The sequence below is a fragment of the Wasmannia auropunctata genome, unplaced genomic scaffold, assembly GCF_000956235.1.
Source record: "Wasmannia auropunctata unplaced genomic scaffold, wasmannia.A_1.0 LD335995.1, whole genome shotgun sequence".
Taxonomy (NCBI): domain Eukaryota; kingdom Metazoa; phylum Arthropoda; class Insecta; order Hymenoptera; family Formicidae; genus Wasmannia; species Wasmannia auropunctata.
This window is the reverse complement of record NW_012026895.1, coordinates 124088-142266: the sequence shown is the minus strand read 5'-3', so window position 1 is coordinate 142266 and position 18179 is coordinate 124088. Positions and strand designations below refer to the sequence as shown.

At 38.9% G+C, this 18179-nt stretch overlaps 1 protein-coding gene and 1 long non-coding RNA gene across 4 annotated transcripts in view; one reads left to right on the top strand and one right to left on the bottom strand.

Moving 5' to 3' along the window:
- Window positions 1-18179, bottom strand: part of LOC105453752 — a 64722-nt gene that overhangs the window by 2206 nt on the left and 44337 nt on the right. The gene's annotated exons all lie outside the window — the stretch shown is intronic.
- On the top strand, window positions 13008-17486 carry LOC105453751 (silk gland factor 1). Its single transcript, XM_011695934.1, has one exon. The coding sequence runs from the start codon at window positions 13964-13966 to the stop codon at window positions 15470-15472; it is 1509 nt and encodes a 502-aa protein (XP_011694236.1). The 5' UTR covers window positions 13008-13963; the 3' UTR covers window positions 15473-17486.

Below are 18179 nucleotides of genomic sequence, written 5' to 3'. Positions count from 1 at the left end.
TTCTGTAAAAAAAGAAAAAAATATATATATGTATATATAAAATTTGCTTCAGTATTTTTTCAGTATTGCAATACAAATAGTTATGTATGTGTGAATTCCTTAGAGAACTAAAAATTACTTCGACACGAATGATGCGCAGTAAAACCGATACGAACGCCAGATAATATATCCTTTTCGATTGCGGAAAACCGGCGTTCTCAATCGGCTAAAAGAAATTTTTTGTATTATATATATATAATACAAAAAATATACAAAAGAAAATGTGCAGCATACTTCAAATTAATTGGATAATACGGCAATCAAGCAAATTTCTAAAAACTTCATTTTCAATTATTATATCAAAAATTATAGATATCGTTAAAAACATTTCTTCGCAAAGAAGTCTACCATGTATAATTTGAGGAACAGTCATCCAATTAGCCGACGAGCGTCTAGAACATTTTTCAGAGAACGTCCACGATGTAAGAGTCGTAATTGCGGGCGACGATAACGCGCCTTCTCGTTACTACAACTCGTAATTTCTCGTTCCGCCCACTTCCGGCTGTCTACGCTTGCTAACGCGACGATCGCTTAGAAAAAGAAAGAGAGGGGAGAGGGAGGAGAGAGAAAGGAGAAAACGAGAGAGAGATAGAGAGAAACGAGCGATCGATATTTCGCGAGGCAGCGTTCGCTCGCTCGCTCGTGGGAGTGCGGGTCCTCGGATAATTGAAAGCTGCCGGAAAAATCGTGCGAGTCATCGCGGTACGAAGGTGGATCGTGGGGGGTGGAATTATTAAAATTGACTCGACGGAAGTGGCGGCTAGCTGAGGGAGGAGGGTTGGCTGCGGCCGCTGGTCGAGAAATCGCTGCCAATTCGAGGCGTTTGATCGGCGGCGACTCATCCACCACCTGCCTGTCTTCCAATGCTCTCTCATCGATCGACTTCGACCAATTCTCTGCGCGGCACGGCTCGTTAAAAATGACCGAAGCCCGTGTCCACCTCCGCACTTAATGCTAAATGCGACTATTGAATTCTCGGCTCGTAACAACATTCTTCGTATAACGGAAGCTCACAATTATACAGGCGTATTTAGTGCTAGATAATAAGGTATGGTCTCTTTCGGGATTTAAATGAGAATCGCTTTTCGAAGAATGTTAGGAATTATGTTTTATCCGAATTCTAAATAGTTCGAAGATAAAAGAGACATTAAACTCGAATCGTTATTTGTATTCGTTCCAGGTATATGGATTATATGATTCAGAAAGAAACACATATATTTAGAGAAGTAAGATGTATCCTGCAAGTATAGAGAAAAGCAAGAAATACTTCGAATTTTTACTTAAATATATATTAAGTTAAACTCAAGCATTTTCCCCTTTAACGAAATTTCACAACATGAAACTTTTATAACATGTTACCATAATATTTTATGCATTCATTGTTTTACCAATACATCTAAATTTCAATATCTTCAATAATTATGAAAAATGGTTCACATAAATCTTAATAAAAGAAAAATCATTTTATACATTCCAATATGAGATATCGATTTGTATAATGAATGTACCGACAAGCGAAAACATCGTACTTACATATACAAATAGAGATCTATGTATTTGCGATTACACGCTATTAATAAGTTAGACGCGCCGAGCAAACAGAGCAAAACTTCGCGGATTGGCCTGATGGCCTGCTTGCAACTTTTATATCTCGCAACGTTTGCATTGAAACGGTGAAACAGAAATTTAACGAGAGGACGATAGACGGGGGCGCTCTTGTTTGCACAATCGATTCGCCACATACGTGCTTTTACGCGCGCGCTGCAGGAACGTCCTTCCCGCTTGGAAAATATCAAAAATCTTTCCGGGCCCGCTTCTCAGACGAGAACGTTATGGGATGTTGCATATTCTTTTTAACGTTTCATGTCCCTTGTTTTAATCGGAATATTAAAAATAAATAAAAATCATCAAAGAGAAAGAAAATATTTAAAAAAATACTCCTTTTCATATTGTTTCAAACTTATTTTTTCGAGTTTATTGACAAACAGAAGCACACAGGACATTAACAAAGATTTGGTTTTCCTTGACTTTGTCAATAGCATGAATGAAGTTTTTGAATCGTCTTATTTTAATGCCAAGGTTCAGAATACAAAAACAAACTACGATTGAAAACTTTCGCAAATTCAGGTTATATCTATTATTACTAAATGATACACATCCTCGTAGACAAATATTTTACAACTGACATGCCTCTGTCAAATCAAAAACGTATCAACGTTAAGATAAAGATAATTTTAAATGATGGAATATTTAATTATATATAACAGAAAAAAGAACGATTTAAAAAAGTCTTACTTTTCTACCGAGTTGCAATCAAGAAATAAATAAGTTCACTTAATAATTTGACAACAGGCCATTGTAATGTCTTTAGATACACAGTAGAATTTTCAGCGAATTTTCTAATAGAGAGATCTATATAGATAGAATAGGTAAGTAGAGTATATTATAGTTATATAAACAATTATATAAATAGTAAATAATAATAGTATCTATAATAAAGATGTGTAAGTATGTAATAATTATTATAACAAATATGTATTATAACAAGATATAACAAATATATTATTAATAGTAAGCACAATATAGTCTAACATATCGATAAATATAAAAATATAAAATTGATCGATTAATCGATGATGAAGGAGTCGAGCTGTCGTGACATGTCGCTGTCTTGCGCAAAGATGTTTAGAGCGTGAAATTTTCGTGATTACGCCTATCCCCGGAGAGCTTTTCCGTAGGATGAGGGTGCAGTCGATAGTGGCCGCCGTCACGCCGGGGGGAATGAAAACGTGCGACGAGTCTATTATTTTTGCCTTGGGCCGATCGAGGGTGCGCGCCGCGGTGCCCGGGTTTTCGTCGGAGATAGGACGGCCAGCGAGATTCGGGGATCGCAAATCTGGGAAATCCACGGCGAGGCACGCACAGCACGTGACTATCCGGTCTGCGCCACGTTCGCCCCCGATAAAGCACACACATCGAAAATATCGTTTTTTAAGTGGCTCAATATGCCCCGCGGCTGTTTCCCCGCAGCTCGCCCTCTCAATCCTTTCGGCAGCTATAAGAGAAAGAAATTCGCAACCTTTATTCTTAAAGATTTTCTTCTCTTAATCATGTGCACGGTCAGTCGTTACCTGCGAGACATAGGAACAGACCCAACTTCTGCTCTGTTTTAATACAATGGTGAGATTGTGTAGGATGTTTCTTTAGATTCAAAATTATTTTTCATTTTGGCGTTGAACTTAATATTAGTTCCATAATTCAAAAATAAAAGATAACTTTCTCAGATCCAGTATCGAAATATTGTACATAAATAATTACTTTACTGTAACAATTTTGAAATGATTTACACGCGTGGGCGCGGAGAAAAGAATTACTATTGTAACGATTTTTTAAAACGCAATAACGCTCACTTTTTTTCCATGCGCCACAGAGACGCAATAGTGTATGAAACGTACAAGATAAAAGCTAAAATGATCGAAAATATATTACAGCACGTTATTATATGTCGCTTTCAATTCAGTTAAATGTCACAAAAAACGCAATTACGTAATATACATATATATATATGTTCTTTCGGAAAATGCATTAAAAAATGTATCTAATAAATCTTGAAGCGTTTGTGATACCTAATATATATTTTTCTATCGGCTTGTACAAGCTGTATTTGTAAATACCACTCTTTGTGAATAAATCCCATTTTCGAATGCAAATTATGATATCGTTCACAATGTGAATGGATCGCAAATATCCAGCGGCTATTCGATCGGATAATTGCCGTTTAGAATTAATTAACATTTAGAAACTATCAATGCTTTACTATTTATCTTTCCGAACAATATTGATATGCAGTTCCATCTCCCCGTTGTTTTCCTATTAATCGATCCAGTGTTATGTATAAACGTAGATGTGTGTGGTCTTACGAAGTCTATTGCATTTAGATTGCAAGAATAAACAAGAATAAACTGAAAATTTATCCAAACAATTTCCTTGTATTTATTTACATTTAATTATTTCCCTCGAAACTGACTTGGAAAACGTGACGGGACAAATAAATTAAAGCGTTGAAAGAAGATTCTTTGACATTTGCACAATATAATTAGGTAAATTCTGTCTATTTTTCAAATCTCGAACAGTTCCCCAAAAAGGAGAAGATTAGGATTGTGTTTGTGATTCTTCCTTCTTAAAAAAATTAGTTTAGGCGCCTATATTAGCGCTTAATTCGTTACTTTCCGCAAACGTCATGAACCATTTACTTTAGTCAAAACACATCCGTTTGAACTGACGGCCTAGTCAACTTTAAACAGGTCGCATCTGTTTACGGCCTCGATGGGATTAAAATCGATTTTTATTTATTTCGATACCTGATAGGATGTACTATTACACTGGTAAACAAAAAAAAATGCACAAAAACGAAGATGATCGCTTTCCGTAATTTCTTTGGCGTTAAATTCGATTCCGTTTATCAAATTGTCACATCACACTTTGGTGAAATTGAAGTTGCAACCAAGAGCTATTCTATGTGAACTTTGACATATTATAATACTGCGATAGTGTGACGTAATAAAGTAATTTGATAAACGGGATCACATTTAGCATTTAAAAAATTACAAAAATAATTACCATCGTTTTCATGTTAAAAGTCATTTTTGTTGAACAACGATATGCGCATATAAGACGTTTAATAAATAAGATAATGATATTCATCAAAACATAGATGAATCATCCTAACTAACGGTATTTATTTTTGAGGCTATTATCTGCGTCTGTCGTGCTCCCTTTTTCTCCGAAAGCTAGAATTTTCGAGTCGAAAAATTAATATACATCGCGCCATGTGGATGTGTTTGGAAGACGTGCCTCGAAGACAGATGTAGATATCTGTTTTTCTTCTCACTACGTAAAATGCTGATTTCTTGACACAATCACCAGACGCAACCTAACTTTTCCCCCTTTTTTTTACGCGAAATATCAACTTCTCGACACGGGCACGGAGTGAATCCTTAGAACAACAAATCTGTTGATGTTATGCTTTCCGCAATCGCGTGCGACAGGTACCACATACAATCTTCTGTCCATCTAGAATGTCCATGTCAGAAATATTTTTCTAGGATCAACCGAGATTCTGCCATAGATTTTTCAAGGACACACGCGAAGAGACAAAATTGGGGTAACATCCGGAGTATCCTACATCTTAAAAATATCTTGTTCCTAGTAAACAATACCTGTTCCTTAGTAAGCTAGTGTAAAATACTGATAGATTTTTGCCTGAAATTCTCTAAACAAATTTAATTTCGGGAAGAAGTATGAATTTTCACTTGACCGGATTATGGACCGGATTTGACAAATTACCGTTAGATAGAAATTAGAAAATATTAGACTTTACTATTAATTATAAATAATCATTGGACAGACATCGCCAGACATTTAGGTCCATTTCCTCAGATATATAAAGAAAAAGATACATGAAAAGAAAATGTTCGAATTCATCTTCTAATGTCGAAAAATAATTTGGTGTTGAAAAGCTTTAAATGAAAATGAATGGATGAGTAAATAGGTACAGAAGGATGGAATCTGACGTGAAAGATCTCCGTCTCCATGAATATACGATCGCCCTTTTCGCGGATGTACGAAGCGAGCGTCATTCAGACAGCGATACAACACATACAGAAAAAAAGAGTGGAAACGAACGAAGGTCCGAGAGAAGGAAGGGCGGTATAACGTCCTTGTGTGCCTACGAGTTATCACCGGCGTTAATAATACGAGAGGGGGCGAGAGAAGGAAAGAGAGAGAGAAAGAGGACCACCCACGTGGATCCAGGTAGGATCCTTTAGGAACTCCACAAAGTCGCGTCGGTCCAGCCGGCTGTTCCTGCCGTTTCTGTCGCCCTCTCTTTGTCCCCCCTTATAAAAATGACAAAACACTTTTTATCAAGCTGCCCCGGGGCCTCGGACTTGCACCTTTTCCGGCTCACGAAAGTTAAACAATCCCATCAGGCACACACCAACTCGATCGCCAGGTAATATACCCAATGATCGAGCACGAGTATATTATGTGGTTTACATAAACGTTTAATGCGTCACGGAATTCGACCGTCTTAAAATTCAAAGCTTTTCATCTTATATGGCTATATTTCACGCTTCTCGAGTTTAAAAATACAAAAAAAAATGTAAGAGCCACTTGATACGTCGATAATGATTACTGTTCTTCAATTTACGTTGAAGAGGGCAGAGATAACTTATTGATAATTATAGGGATACATATATATGCAGTATATTTGAAACAAAGGCAATTTGTCAATCTGCGACAATCTTGTCTCATCACGCGACAATAAGATGAGATAACTATTTTTCATTTTTGCACAATATTTTCTTCTTTCTTGTTAACACTGGCTATTTATCATCGGTTTTAATGTGCTACAGAATATAAAATATTATACTTAATTGATTTAATATCGTTGAATAAGCGGTAACATATTTGCGGCATACGATTACGTTATAATCCATTCGTAAATAATAAATGAATCCTTAATCAACCGCGGCAAGTAAAAATTAAACGGGGCAATTTCGAGCAGATAAAATTTTCAAATAAACTGCTCTAGGGCTGGTGCACCATGAGTTTGCGTAATAACGTAATATAACGCATTTGCCTTTAACGGATAATAACGAAAATGCAGTTAAAAAATTCTATTTTAATTCCGCCGATCATCTCGCAACAAAAATTATATAAACAATGGTTAACAAACATTTTATATACAATGTTTTTAACAGTTATGAATTTATTTTGAAAAACATCTCTTTCAAAACTTTCATGTATATATACAATGGTATTAGGAATTAAATTCAAGTTTAGCAAATTTGATCCACGATTAATTGAAAAATTGTTCGTCAATGTTTCATTATAATTTAAGTTAATCAAATGATTTTAAAAAATTATTTAAATATCTTGTAAAGTGTGATTTAATCTTAAATGAAATGTTTGTTAAATTAAAGAGATTTTGCTTGAAATTCGGCCAAGAATAAGTCTTTACAGACTGTTTGTAATCGAAATTTAATTTTCCATCCCTTTTTCTAAAAAAAAAACCACTTCTTGCTCTTAAAGGATCTCTTTATTTCATCGTAGAATAATTCCATAATCAGTCATCTATTTGAATTGTCGCAGAGGAAAGATTTTCTCAAAATACTTTCTTTATTTATGCAAAATTATCTATTCGTCTTATCTGTGTAATATATCTGTGCATTCAATTAATCGTTGCGTTTACGCACGGTCGTTGAGTGCTCGATCGGGCCGATGAAGGTCTGCGATACGCGATAATCTAGGTCAAATAGCAAATCGTTGTTTAATCGTAGATTAAGGATTTGTACTAACCGAAACAAACAGCTCTCTCTCTCTCTCTCACTCAATTGCGTGTGCTTCAAAGGGGCCAAGCAGCGCGGAGGGAGCGATTTGTTATAACGAAGAGAACGGCGCGCCCGGCACAATGTAGTCACTTGTTTACAGGGACAATATTTTCATTCCGCAAACAATTCGTGGCTCGATAAAGACACGGTGTACAGGTGGGTGCTCGGCGAGGATCTAACGTTGTAACGAACGCGCCGCTGCTCGTTTGTGAACGCGCCTGTATATATACATATATACACATATTGTATATACGTGTGTGTTTACGAATCTCTCAAGTAAAGTATTAGCCGACTCTAAACGCTTGAATCATCGAGTTGTATGCCGTCGATTCCTCGGCGTCGCGTCGCGGCGTCGACGGTACGATATCCTCGCGATTTTCTTTTCGCGCTTCGGGCCGGATTGGATCATAAAGCTATGAACGAGTCCCTGCTGCTCCGCGGGGTTTCGCTTTTTACGCAAACTTACGTGAAAGTTATTTAAACAGCATTCCTCGTGAACAAATAAAGAGCGCAGGCGAGGAAAGACTCCAAATCACGTTTACGTTTTTGAGATATGATTTATAGCTTCGCAGTTACACGATTTTATAAATGACATTTGAAGAATTTTCGAATAACAAATTTCAAACGATAATATAGGAAAAATTTTCGGGTTGTCTTGAAACACAATCTGGATGTATATCTTTTATATTAAGCCAATGGCAAAGATAATATTTCAGAAATTTTTAAGTGTTTAAAATCACGTTATAAATAATTTATTAAATAAAAATATGTATATTTTTCATTAAATAAATTAAAGGAACACATCCGAAAAACAAGTCGAGCCCATAAGAGAGTTTGAAATCCTTTATAGTTAGGTATATAGACCTTAGAAAGTGCAAAAAAACATTGCGTAAAATAAAGTATTTAGCTATATTTTATTTTTCTTATAAAATAGCTAATTTCTTAAGTTAATATTTCCTTTTTCTTCTTTTCTCTTTTTTTTCCTCTTTCTCTTGAATGATCAGGAAAGAAACAAAACAGCTTCAGAAACATCTCCCTCTGAGACAATCTTACACCACTTTACGATCGAGTAACCGCAAGAGTAGAAACAATGATCTCTTTAGAATATTATGGTCTGCGGCTAATATGAAGTTGTAATAGGGGATGTTACCTGTTAGTTCATAATGCTGTGTGCCGAAATCGAATTACGGATTTAAATTTAATAAATCAATCCTTTCATTGTATTTCATTAAAACAATTCTCTATAGGAAATTATAATCTTTATGGCATTTTTATAGGAAGTCGTTCTTTTCTATAACTTATGTAGAGAAAAAAAAATTGAATAATTTAAAGATACATTATATGCTAATGCGAAAAAGATGACCAAACGGGGTTTACATTGAGATTATCGATAAAGATTTCGCAGACAATGCTTTCATCGACATTATCTCACCGAGACCGTGTCTGGCTGGTATAGTGTGTACATTCACTGATACAAACATTGACCCACATACACATTCACTAACTTTTGTGTATCGTTAACAGAGTGTCTTCAATATTTTTCCAAATATTTTCCTATTCAATAAACGCAAGTATTATTTTCGTGCACGTGCACGTTGTGTCTTCGTTGCACATCCGTTTAAACATACAGTCAATTCGTCCTCTTTGCGACGATAACATTTCTTGCTTACAAAAACCTGTTTTATGGTTTTACGGAAAATTTTGCTCTCAATGCAAATAGAAAGTTTCTGACAGAAATAGAAATACACTTATCGATGAATGCGGATATGATGAACACATATTGGGCGCTGAAATTTGGTATCAACAGAATGGTTTCAACGACCACAATCACGTCATCGGCAAACTCTTTGTCAGTCCTCAATATAACGGGTTCACTCACAAAAAAAAATCAGGTATAAAGTATACAATATATGCAGGTATCGTACCAGGTATACGATCGTAAAACCTTATCGAGATCCATTAAGGTGATCTTCAAGACTTGGTTGGGAAGAACATAATGCAATAAATCTTTTCCATGTGTTGCACTTTCTCGAAAATAAATATTTGAAATATGTGAAACAATTTTATATTCTTTCTTTTATCATTATTTTGAATTTTTCGTCCGTAATACGTTGTGGTTAATTCTGACAACATGTCGAAATCACTTCTCGTGCGTTATACTGTGCAATTTTAATTCTAATAATTCTATAACTGTAAGAATATTGATAGTAAAAAAAAAACGTAAAAATATATTATTTAGCACAACTGTTACATGCTGTCAATTACTACCCGTCGGCTAATGGACGCCATGTCGGAGGACGCCGACGGGATCGATCAGTAAAACGACGAGGCTATTCGCTGTCATAAACGTTTTTCAGCTCTTAGAACGACGTTATAGGCCGCATAAATTTTTCAACATTTTTTGCATCTTTTTACAGGGATGAATACATCGTTATAAAATTCTGTTATTTTCAATTTTTTCAATACTAATAATTGCAATTTTTCGATATTTATGAATTTTGTAATTTGTTTAGCGAGTTTAGTTTTAATCAGAGACGTTAGAATCTGGATTAGATTAGGCTACCTAGATACGATAAGCTTATTATTTTCGTACGCTATGTAAATGGACGTAAATTCAACAATAGCGCAATAGCATTCATAACGAAACATTTAGACCCAGATAAGTTTTACAATAAATATTTAAGAGAATAAAGAAAGCATTAAAATTTATTTCTATATGATACACAATGCGTTTTTAGCCTACCTTTTTAGATATATAAAAAGCAATAAGTTCACATTGACCTTTTTTTATTATCTTCTATTTTAGAAAAAATGATTGTAGTGAAGATTTAAAAAGCGCAATAACTTTGCGCTTTAATCCTTTATATATAACATACTATATATATAAAGTTGTATTTTAAAGAAGATTTTTCTAATTTTTAGATACAAATATTTTTGTTAGTGTCAAATTTTAATAAATAAATTAATCTGCATTGCTTTAACGTCATTTAAAGGATTTGTAAATTAGAATAAATTTTCAGTCTTTGTTTTGGTTTACAACTTTGTATTTCGTTTTATCGCTAATAATTCCACAGATTTATTGATGTTATTTTAATATTGTGTTATATATATTGATTAAGAAGAGTTTAAGATAATTTATACAAATACAATTTCTATATTTGATGTATTTGCGATGTAAACTCAGAGAAATATATTCACACTAATTTAACAATTACAATAAAAATTGATTTTCGTACGATAATCTTGAGAATAATCTCGAGAATTAATTTTAATTTTCTGTCAACACTGCAGAGAACTTGAGACGTGACTATTCATTCTTAGACTAACATTTCCGTTCCGTTAGAAATTAATCTTATCTAGGTTGTAGTTACTTAAGTAAATGCGTTTAAGGTATTTATGACAAAAAGTTATCGGAACACGCATTCTCAGGCGTTGACATATTCTTTGTTCACGTGAGAAGGGCAAAGATACCTTTTGAAGACTAGAAAAAACAGCTGCTAGGACTGATTAGCTATTAATATTCCAAGACACTTATTGCGTGTATAGACAGTAAATGACACGCCGCGGCATTTACGCAAAGTAAAAGGTAACCTCGTGCGAATAATGCGCGGAGAAAATTTCGACGACGCCAATGAAAATTCAAATGAGACCGTGGGTGGAGAATGTGGGCAGACACACAGGTATATCTTAACATAGAGCGTTTTTTTTTTCATTTCTCTCTACTATAAAATATCTAGACCCCGTACTTTTTATCTATAGCAAAGTATATGCACCGCGCTTCGTAAGGTGACAGAGGAATTGAAAGACGTCCACTCGAAATAAACGGAGTTAGAAAATTTCCAATTCACATCACGGCATATTAAATGGCGAGTAGAGCCTTTTATATGTAAAAGAGACATTTGACAATAATGTCAAATGGTATATGAGCCATGAATGAGCGAACTTACGGCGAGCGAGTAAAGCAAGTCGCGTAACGCGTAATGCATTTAATTGTAAGAGTTTTCGCGATAGAAGTAAAAATCATTTCTACATCAAAGCCGTGTATAATCTGCGTGAGAACGATACATTCAATCTTAAAAATTCACTTACCGAGGCTTATTTACTATATTCAGATTGCGTGATCGAGCGAGAGAAAGAGAACTATAAAAATTTAGTTATTATTAGAAAAGATGAAAGTGGATAACGATGCATCAGAGATCTTAATCCGTAAATCTCACACGCGAATCAATAATCCGCATCCTATTTTTTAATCTAATAAATAATAATCACTGATGGCAAATTTACTCATGCAAAATGCGAAAGGTGTATTATCGTCAGCGTGTACAAATATTTATGTAAAAAGTTTGATTGTTGTTATTAAGAAGGATCAAATATTATTCAAAGTTTTTTGATAGCAGTTTCTGTAAGCACTTATTTAGCTCTCTCGTATAGTTGTACATATCAAAATAAAGATGTCGAAGAGTATATGATTTTCATTTGATATATGTACATAAAACTTATTAAGTATTTATATAATATGTACAGTCTAGGATAATATTAAATCCGACGATATAAAATTTACAATATAATAAGAGCAGTGCGACAAATGAACAAGAAAAGGTAGTCGTAAGACAACTGACAACAGCAATATATAACTACGGTATGCAAACCACATATTATACTTATGTTTTTTCTCACGTTGTATTCCAAATTTTCGATCGTGATGATTCCATGGCGACCCACGTGGATCAACCGATGTCTTCTTCGCGATCTCCATCGGACACATACATATCGTAAATAGTTCACCTCGTTCACGTTCAGACTCACTTGCAAATAAACGAAAAGACATTGAACCGTCAACCAGTCAACGTTTCAACTCCAATTCATGCATTATTGTAAGATAACGTCGATTCGCGATAAATGAGAAGAAAGAAGATGAAACGCGAGTGTAACGATTGATCGTGTGAAACGAAAATACGTCGGCGAAAGGTGCTCGCGGGAAAAGACGCGAGTAAGGGCGCGTCACGCACGGACGGAAGGTGCCGGTTATCAAACGCGTGGCAGACGACAACATGACATGAGAAGAGGAGCGGCCGAGCCCGTGCCGCCCGCGATGCGGCCGTCGCAGCGCAGCCCCGGCTTGATTCGGCACGGCGCGGCGCGGCACGACGCGGCGCGGCGCGGCGCGGCGCGTCACGGCGCGCGGCAACGTCGTGGAACCGGGCGTCTCGTGTGGAATTGCGCAAGCCAGTTCCGCTCCGCGAGGCTCGGATCTCGCGCGCGCGGGCCATGGTGCATGCGCGTATCACGCGCTCGCTCCGCCGTCGTGTACGGCGTCGGAGGGGAAAAGGCTGCGGCGCGCCACGCACGATTCCAACGACGTGCGATTCATAGAGCGGATCGGGAGGACTGCCGGCCGCGTTGGTGCTCTCGCCAGATTGGTCCGCCGACACACGAGCGGAAGTACGAGTGCCCCGCGATTGGCCGACCCGGCGACGTCGGGCGCGGCTCCCACGGCCGTATAGTGGGGTATATTTGAACAAGAGCCGTCGACTCAAGAGCGGAGTACACTCGCTAACCGGCCTCCATCCACAACACGGCACACAGAGAGAGGAGAGAGAGACTCGTCGGTACGCGAGGCGGAGTGTGTGGTGAGAGGTGGTGAGGCGGCTCAAACAGCGGCCCCGCTCGATCAAATAACCGACCGCGCGCGCGACCGACGAGCTGCCGTCACCGTATAGTGGTTGGTGTTGTTTCGCGCACTCGTCCACGTCGTACAACACGCGAGCGAGAGCCTGGGCCCTCTTTCCCTGTCGTCGGCCTTTGCGTTCGCCGTGCCCTCCATGGTGTTGGGGTAACAATTACCCCCTATCTCTTCCCGCGGGGGGTACTCACTTTCGCGCTCGCGACTCTTCTCATCCGCTTCGCGCGTCGAATGCGCATCTTCCCGCGAATAAACGGACTGTGCATTGTGTTTTCGGGAAGAAGAGGAACAAGAGGTGAACACAAAGTTCACCAGTTGCCCTTCGTTCTCGTCGCTCCGTTGACGCAGTGCGGCGCCCTTCGGAGATCCGGTAAGGATACGCTCGTAACTTTGCCTTCTCGCGCGGAAAAAGAATAGCGTTCTCGGTTCTGCTCCGCGGTTGTGACGAGAGTTCCATCGACACAGTGCCGTTCAGTGCATCACTGCTCCGGGAAAGAATATTTGGTGAAGTTCTTCTTTCTGGTAAATTTCTTCTTTCTTTAAGTGCGAGACGATTCCTCCAGGCGATCGCCGCGCATCTTCTCGTGAGTCTTCTGTGCGTACGAGGATCCTCTCTTGTGACTTGTGTGACTCGGCAGCTATACTCTAGAAGACTAATTAGAGAATTCGTAGCCCTTGATTATAGTGAGCTGAACGGCGCGGACCGACTTCAGTTTTATCCGGTGAGAAAGATTAAGGGAAGATTAAGGGAATACCCGACTGCCAGCAGCCGTGGTACCGCGGATTTCATGATTCCCGTTTGACAGCGACGACGCGACAGCAGGCCACCCCGGCACCGGTGAGCTCTATGACCATGCTTCAGTCGCAAAAGCTATACGGCGATGCGGGTGCCATGACCAGCGCCGCGATGTCCAGTATGGGCAGCATGGCGCCCACGTACAGCTCGATAAATTCGATGGGCTGCGTGCCGATGGGCATGTCGATGGGAGTCGGGGTCGGGCCCAGTTGCAGTCCCCAGAGTGCCGGTGGTTTCAACATGAGTACCATGAGCTCGGCAATGGGAATGGCGTCGATGGGAGGCGGCGGTATGAGCGGTTACAGCAGTGCTTCCATGGGCGCCGGCGGTGCCTGTATGAGTGCCGTCGGGTACGGTCCGCTGACTCCCGGCGGCGGTACCGGCGTCAGCCGGGATCCCCTCGCTCTAACGGAACCGGACTCGCCGAATTCAGCTCTCCAGCGTGCTCGCAGCGACAAGTCCTATCGGCGTAGTTACACTCACGCGAAGCCGCCGTACTCCTACATCAGCCTGATCACTATGGCAATACAGAACGCGCCTCACAAGATGTTGACCCTCTCGGAGATCTATCAATTTATCATGGATCTGTTCCCGTTTTACAGACAGAATCAACAACGCTGGCAAAACTCTATTAGGCATTCCTTGAGTTTCAATGATTGCTTCGTCAAGGTGCCGCGTACGCCAGACAAGCCCGGCAAAGGATCATTTTGGACGCTGCACCCTGACAGCGGCAATATGTTTGAGAACGGTTGTTATTTGCGACGCCAAAAGAGGTTCAAGGACGAGAAGAAAGAGATAACCAGACAGACCAACAAGCATCAGCAGCATCAGCAACATCAGACGGCGACTGCGGTGGCAGTGGCGTCTGGCGCGACCATCGCCGGCCAGCACAGTCCACCCACTCACGACGTCGCGCCTGGCTCCAAGAAGACCGGTTCGTCCATCCACCATGGTGGCCCTCAGCAGCAGGACGACAAAGATTTGCATTCGTTGGTGTCTTCGCACCATCATCATCACACGAGTCTGCACCAGCATCACACAGCTCTGAAAAGCGACACCACAGACATCGGCGGTCTCCTCGGGCCCGATCTCAGCGCTGCACACGACGAGCTCACCGCAATGGTCAGCCGCGGCATCCATCCGCAACTGCTGTCCGACACGAGCCTGCACCACGGCATGACGGGCAGCCTGAAGCAGGAGCCGCTTTACGGAGCGTCCAATCATCCGTTTAGCATCAACAGGTTATTGCCGCGCGACACGGCCGGCACTTCTCCCGGCGCCCAGGACACCAAGCCACCCGAGATGAAGATGTACGAGCAGCTGCACCAGAGCTACGCCAACTTCGGCTCGCCGCATCATCCGCACGCGCACTCGGCGCCGCCCAGCCACCATCATCACAACGGCATGCACGCCGGCACGAACGCCGCCGGGCCGATGCACATGACAAATCATCATCATCAGGAGTACTATCAGAGCCCGCTTTATCATCACGCGACGAGCGTGGCCACCACGAGCGCTCCTCCGCCGCCCGCCGTCGCTACCGCGGCGCCGGGCTTGTGACATCACGCTACCCACCCTTACGCTTTGGCCTGAGTCGCTGCTGCCGCGGCTTACGTCGCGACCGCCGCCGCACCGATACCAACGACCCCGGTGCCGAATCTGCCTGCGATCGGCACGGCGTCCGTGACGAACGCGGCGCCGACGTCGCCCGCGACCTCGTCGACTTTCTCCTCACCGCCGCGAGCACAGCCACGTCGACGCGCGCGTCGTTCTAACAATGACGACGATGTTGTTGACGCCGTGGTCTGTTGGCCGCCCGACGACGACGACGAATACGACGACGAGGACGAGGACGAGGAGAATGTCGTCTACAGACGGTAAATGTTGTCGAGAGGTAGGCTGTTCGGGATATTTCGTTTCATTATTATACGGTTCATCGTCGCGAGGATCGATTTTTTTCTCTTATGTTACGTTATTGCACGCGATGCTGGGCAAACGCGAATACTATTTCAGAGATTATATTTACTGATTGTAATATATCGCTATTATATGTAAAATATATGTAATATATATGTAATATAATAGCGACTGTTATTACTACTTTGACGCACATTGTGTAAATTATTTGTGTCAGAATCTTAAAATATTCTCTAAATTATTTTCTTTATAAAGAATTTGTATTATATTCAGTCTACTTTTATAGTCTATACTCTCTATATATATGATCTTTCTCCTTATAGATATTCTTTCATTTAAATCAATCGTATTTTCGATGCTTCGATCATTGTATAATAGTTAATTACAACTGGCAAATAAATTTCCCGTAAATTACAGTAGCGGTAACAAAAGTTTAAGAAATGTAAAGAAATAGAATAATCAATTATATGACTACTAAAAATAGAATTTTTTATGTTACACAATAACTGACGAATATAGATTCTTTACATGAATATGCAGTGTATATGCGAATCGAATATAGCTTGCATTTGTATTTTATATCAGTTTATATTTTTATACATTTATATTGTCATTGACTAAAGTTATGTATAACATAAAATTTATTATACTCTTAAGTTTATCCTTTGTTGCATTTTTTGCAAAGCATTTTTTATTTCTAGAATATTAATAATAAATGAGAATATGATGCTTAAATAAATATTTGTGAATATTTACATACTTAAATGCGCCCGAAACTAAGGAGGTCACATATACAGCAGACAGGGAAATAATATTTACATGCGTACGATCTATTTACTATTACTACTTGCTTAAACTTATGTCCGTTACTGTATGTTGTCACTTAAACTGACAATGACTTCGTAAGCATCGTTTCAAGTACAATTGCAAACAACAGTCGTGATAGAGGAGATTAAAACCCACTTTAGACGACATCTTTAATTCGTAAGAGTTCTATTTATATATTTTTTTGACGTAAAATACGTATAACGCGAGAGAAGTCGTAAATAAACTACGTATATAATACGTTTAAGTGATCATCAAAATATACGGCATTCATAAAATTGCATTCATAAAATTTGATCCCATTCGCAGGAGCATTTTGCAGCTATTACGAAAGTGTCTCGGGAAAGCGTAACGCGACTCGAATTCTTTTCTTCTATTTCTGAATGCCTCGCTGTAACTTTTTTCCGGGGTTATCTTTGTTTCATCATAACCCACTCATTGAATTTTATCTGTTCTGCATCGGGGTGCTCGGGAGAAGTTTTTGAATAACCGAGGGCACTGAATCATCCTGCATTCTCGCGTTTATCAAAGCTGAACAGTTCGATATCATCATACCGTTCGCTATATCGCACGAGAGTTTTTCACGATATACGCTCGAGTGACATCGACATACTCTTATAGGCGATTAGACGCAATGCATCTCGTCGATATGCTCTATTTCTTGCACATCATCACACCGAAAGATAACGCAATAACTCAGCACACACACACGCACATACACACACGAGTATTTACGGACGATTATCTTCGAATCGAATTCGCGATGGTCTCGTTTCAACAAAATTAATAAAAACAAAACTGGAGAGAAACACACCAAAAGAAGATAAAAAATATATATTTTATAAAATCGCATTAATTAAAATTTAATTTTGAGTCTTCATCTTGTTGCGTTTTAAATTTGATTTGTTTTTTTCATTACAATCGTCCAATTTGACTCGTCGTAATAATTATAAAATTCATAATTATATTGTTTTTCTTCTCACATATACGCGCCTTCTTATTTCTTATATATACATGATTTTATTATAATTTTTTAATAGAATTTATATATAAAATCAATTTTTCAAATGAAATTCTATATATGTATCTCTAATAAAATACATATATGAGTTATTTGTATTAAATGACCGGCAGCGTTTCATATAAGAAGAGCGAGATTCTATATGTGAAAAATAAGAAAACACGACGAAAAAAAAAAAGAAAACAAAGACAGAGGTGTAAGACAACTACGGATAAGTCAATTAACATGACACAATCAATGATTATATATCGTTATGCAAAGACTAGTGTTTTTTATTATCCGAATTAAATACGTTTTCTCTATAAGATCTATATGTTTGAAAATTATCTATTTTCTTCGCTATTAATACGATTTGATAAATTGCAAATAGCGTCGACTTCTCGTTATAAACTGTCGTTTGTTTCCCTTTACGGTAAAAGTCAAAAATATTTTATGCCTTACTAAGTCATGTAATCGACGATAATTATTATTAACTATTCGTCAACTACGATATTGTCTTCACTG

Bases quoted from the DNA above. Each gene is read 5' to 3' on its own strand.
- LOC105453751 (XM_011695934.1), top strand. From the start codon at position 13,964: ATGACCATGCTTCAGTCGCAAAAGCTATACGGCGATGCGGGTGCCATG.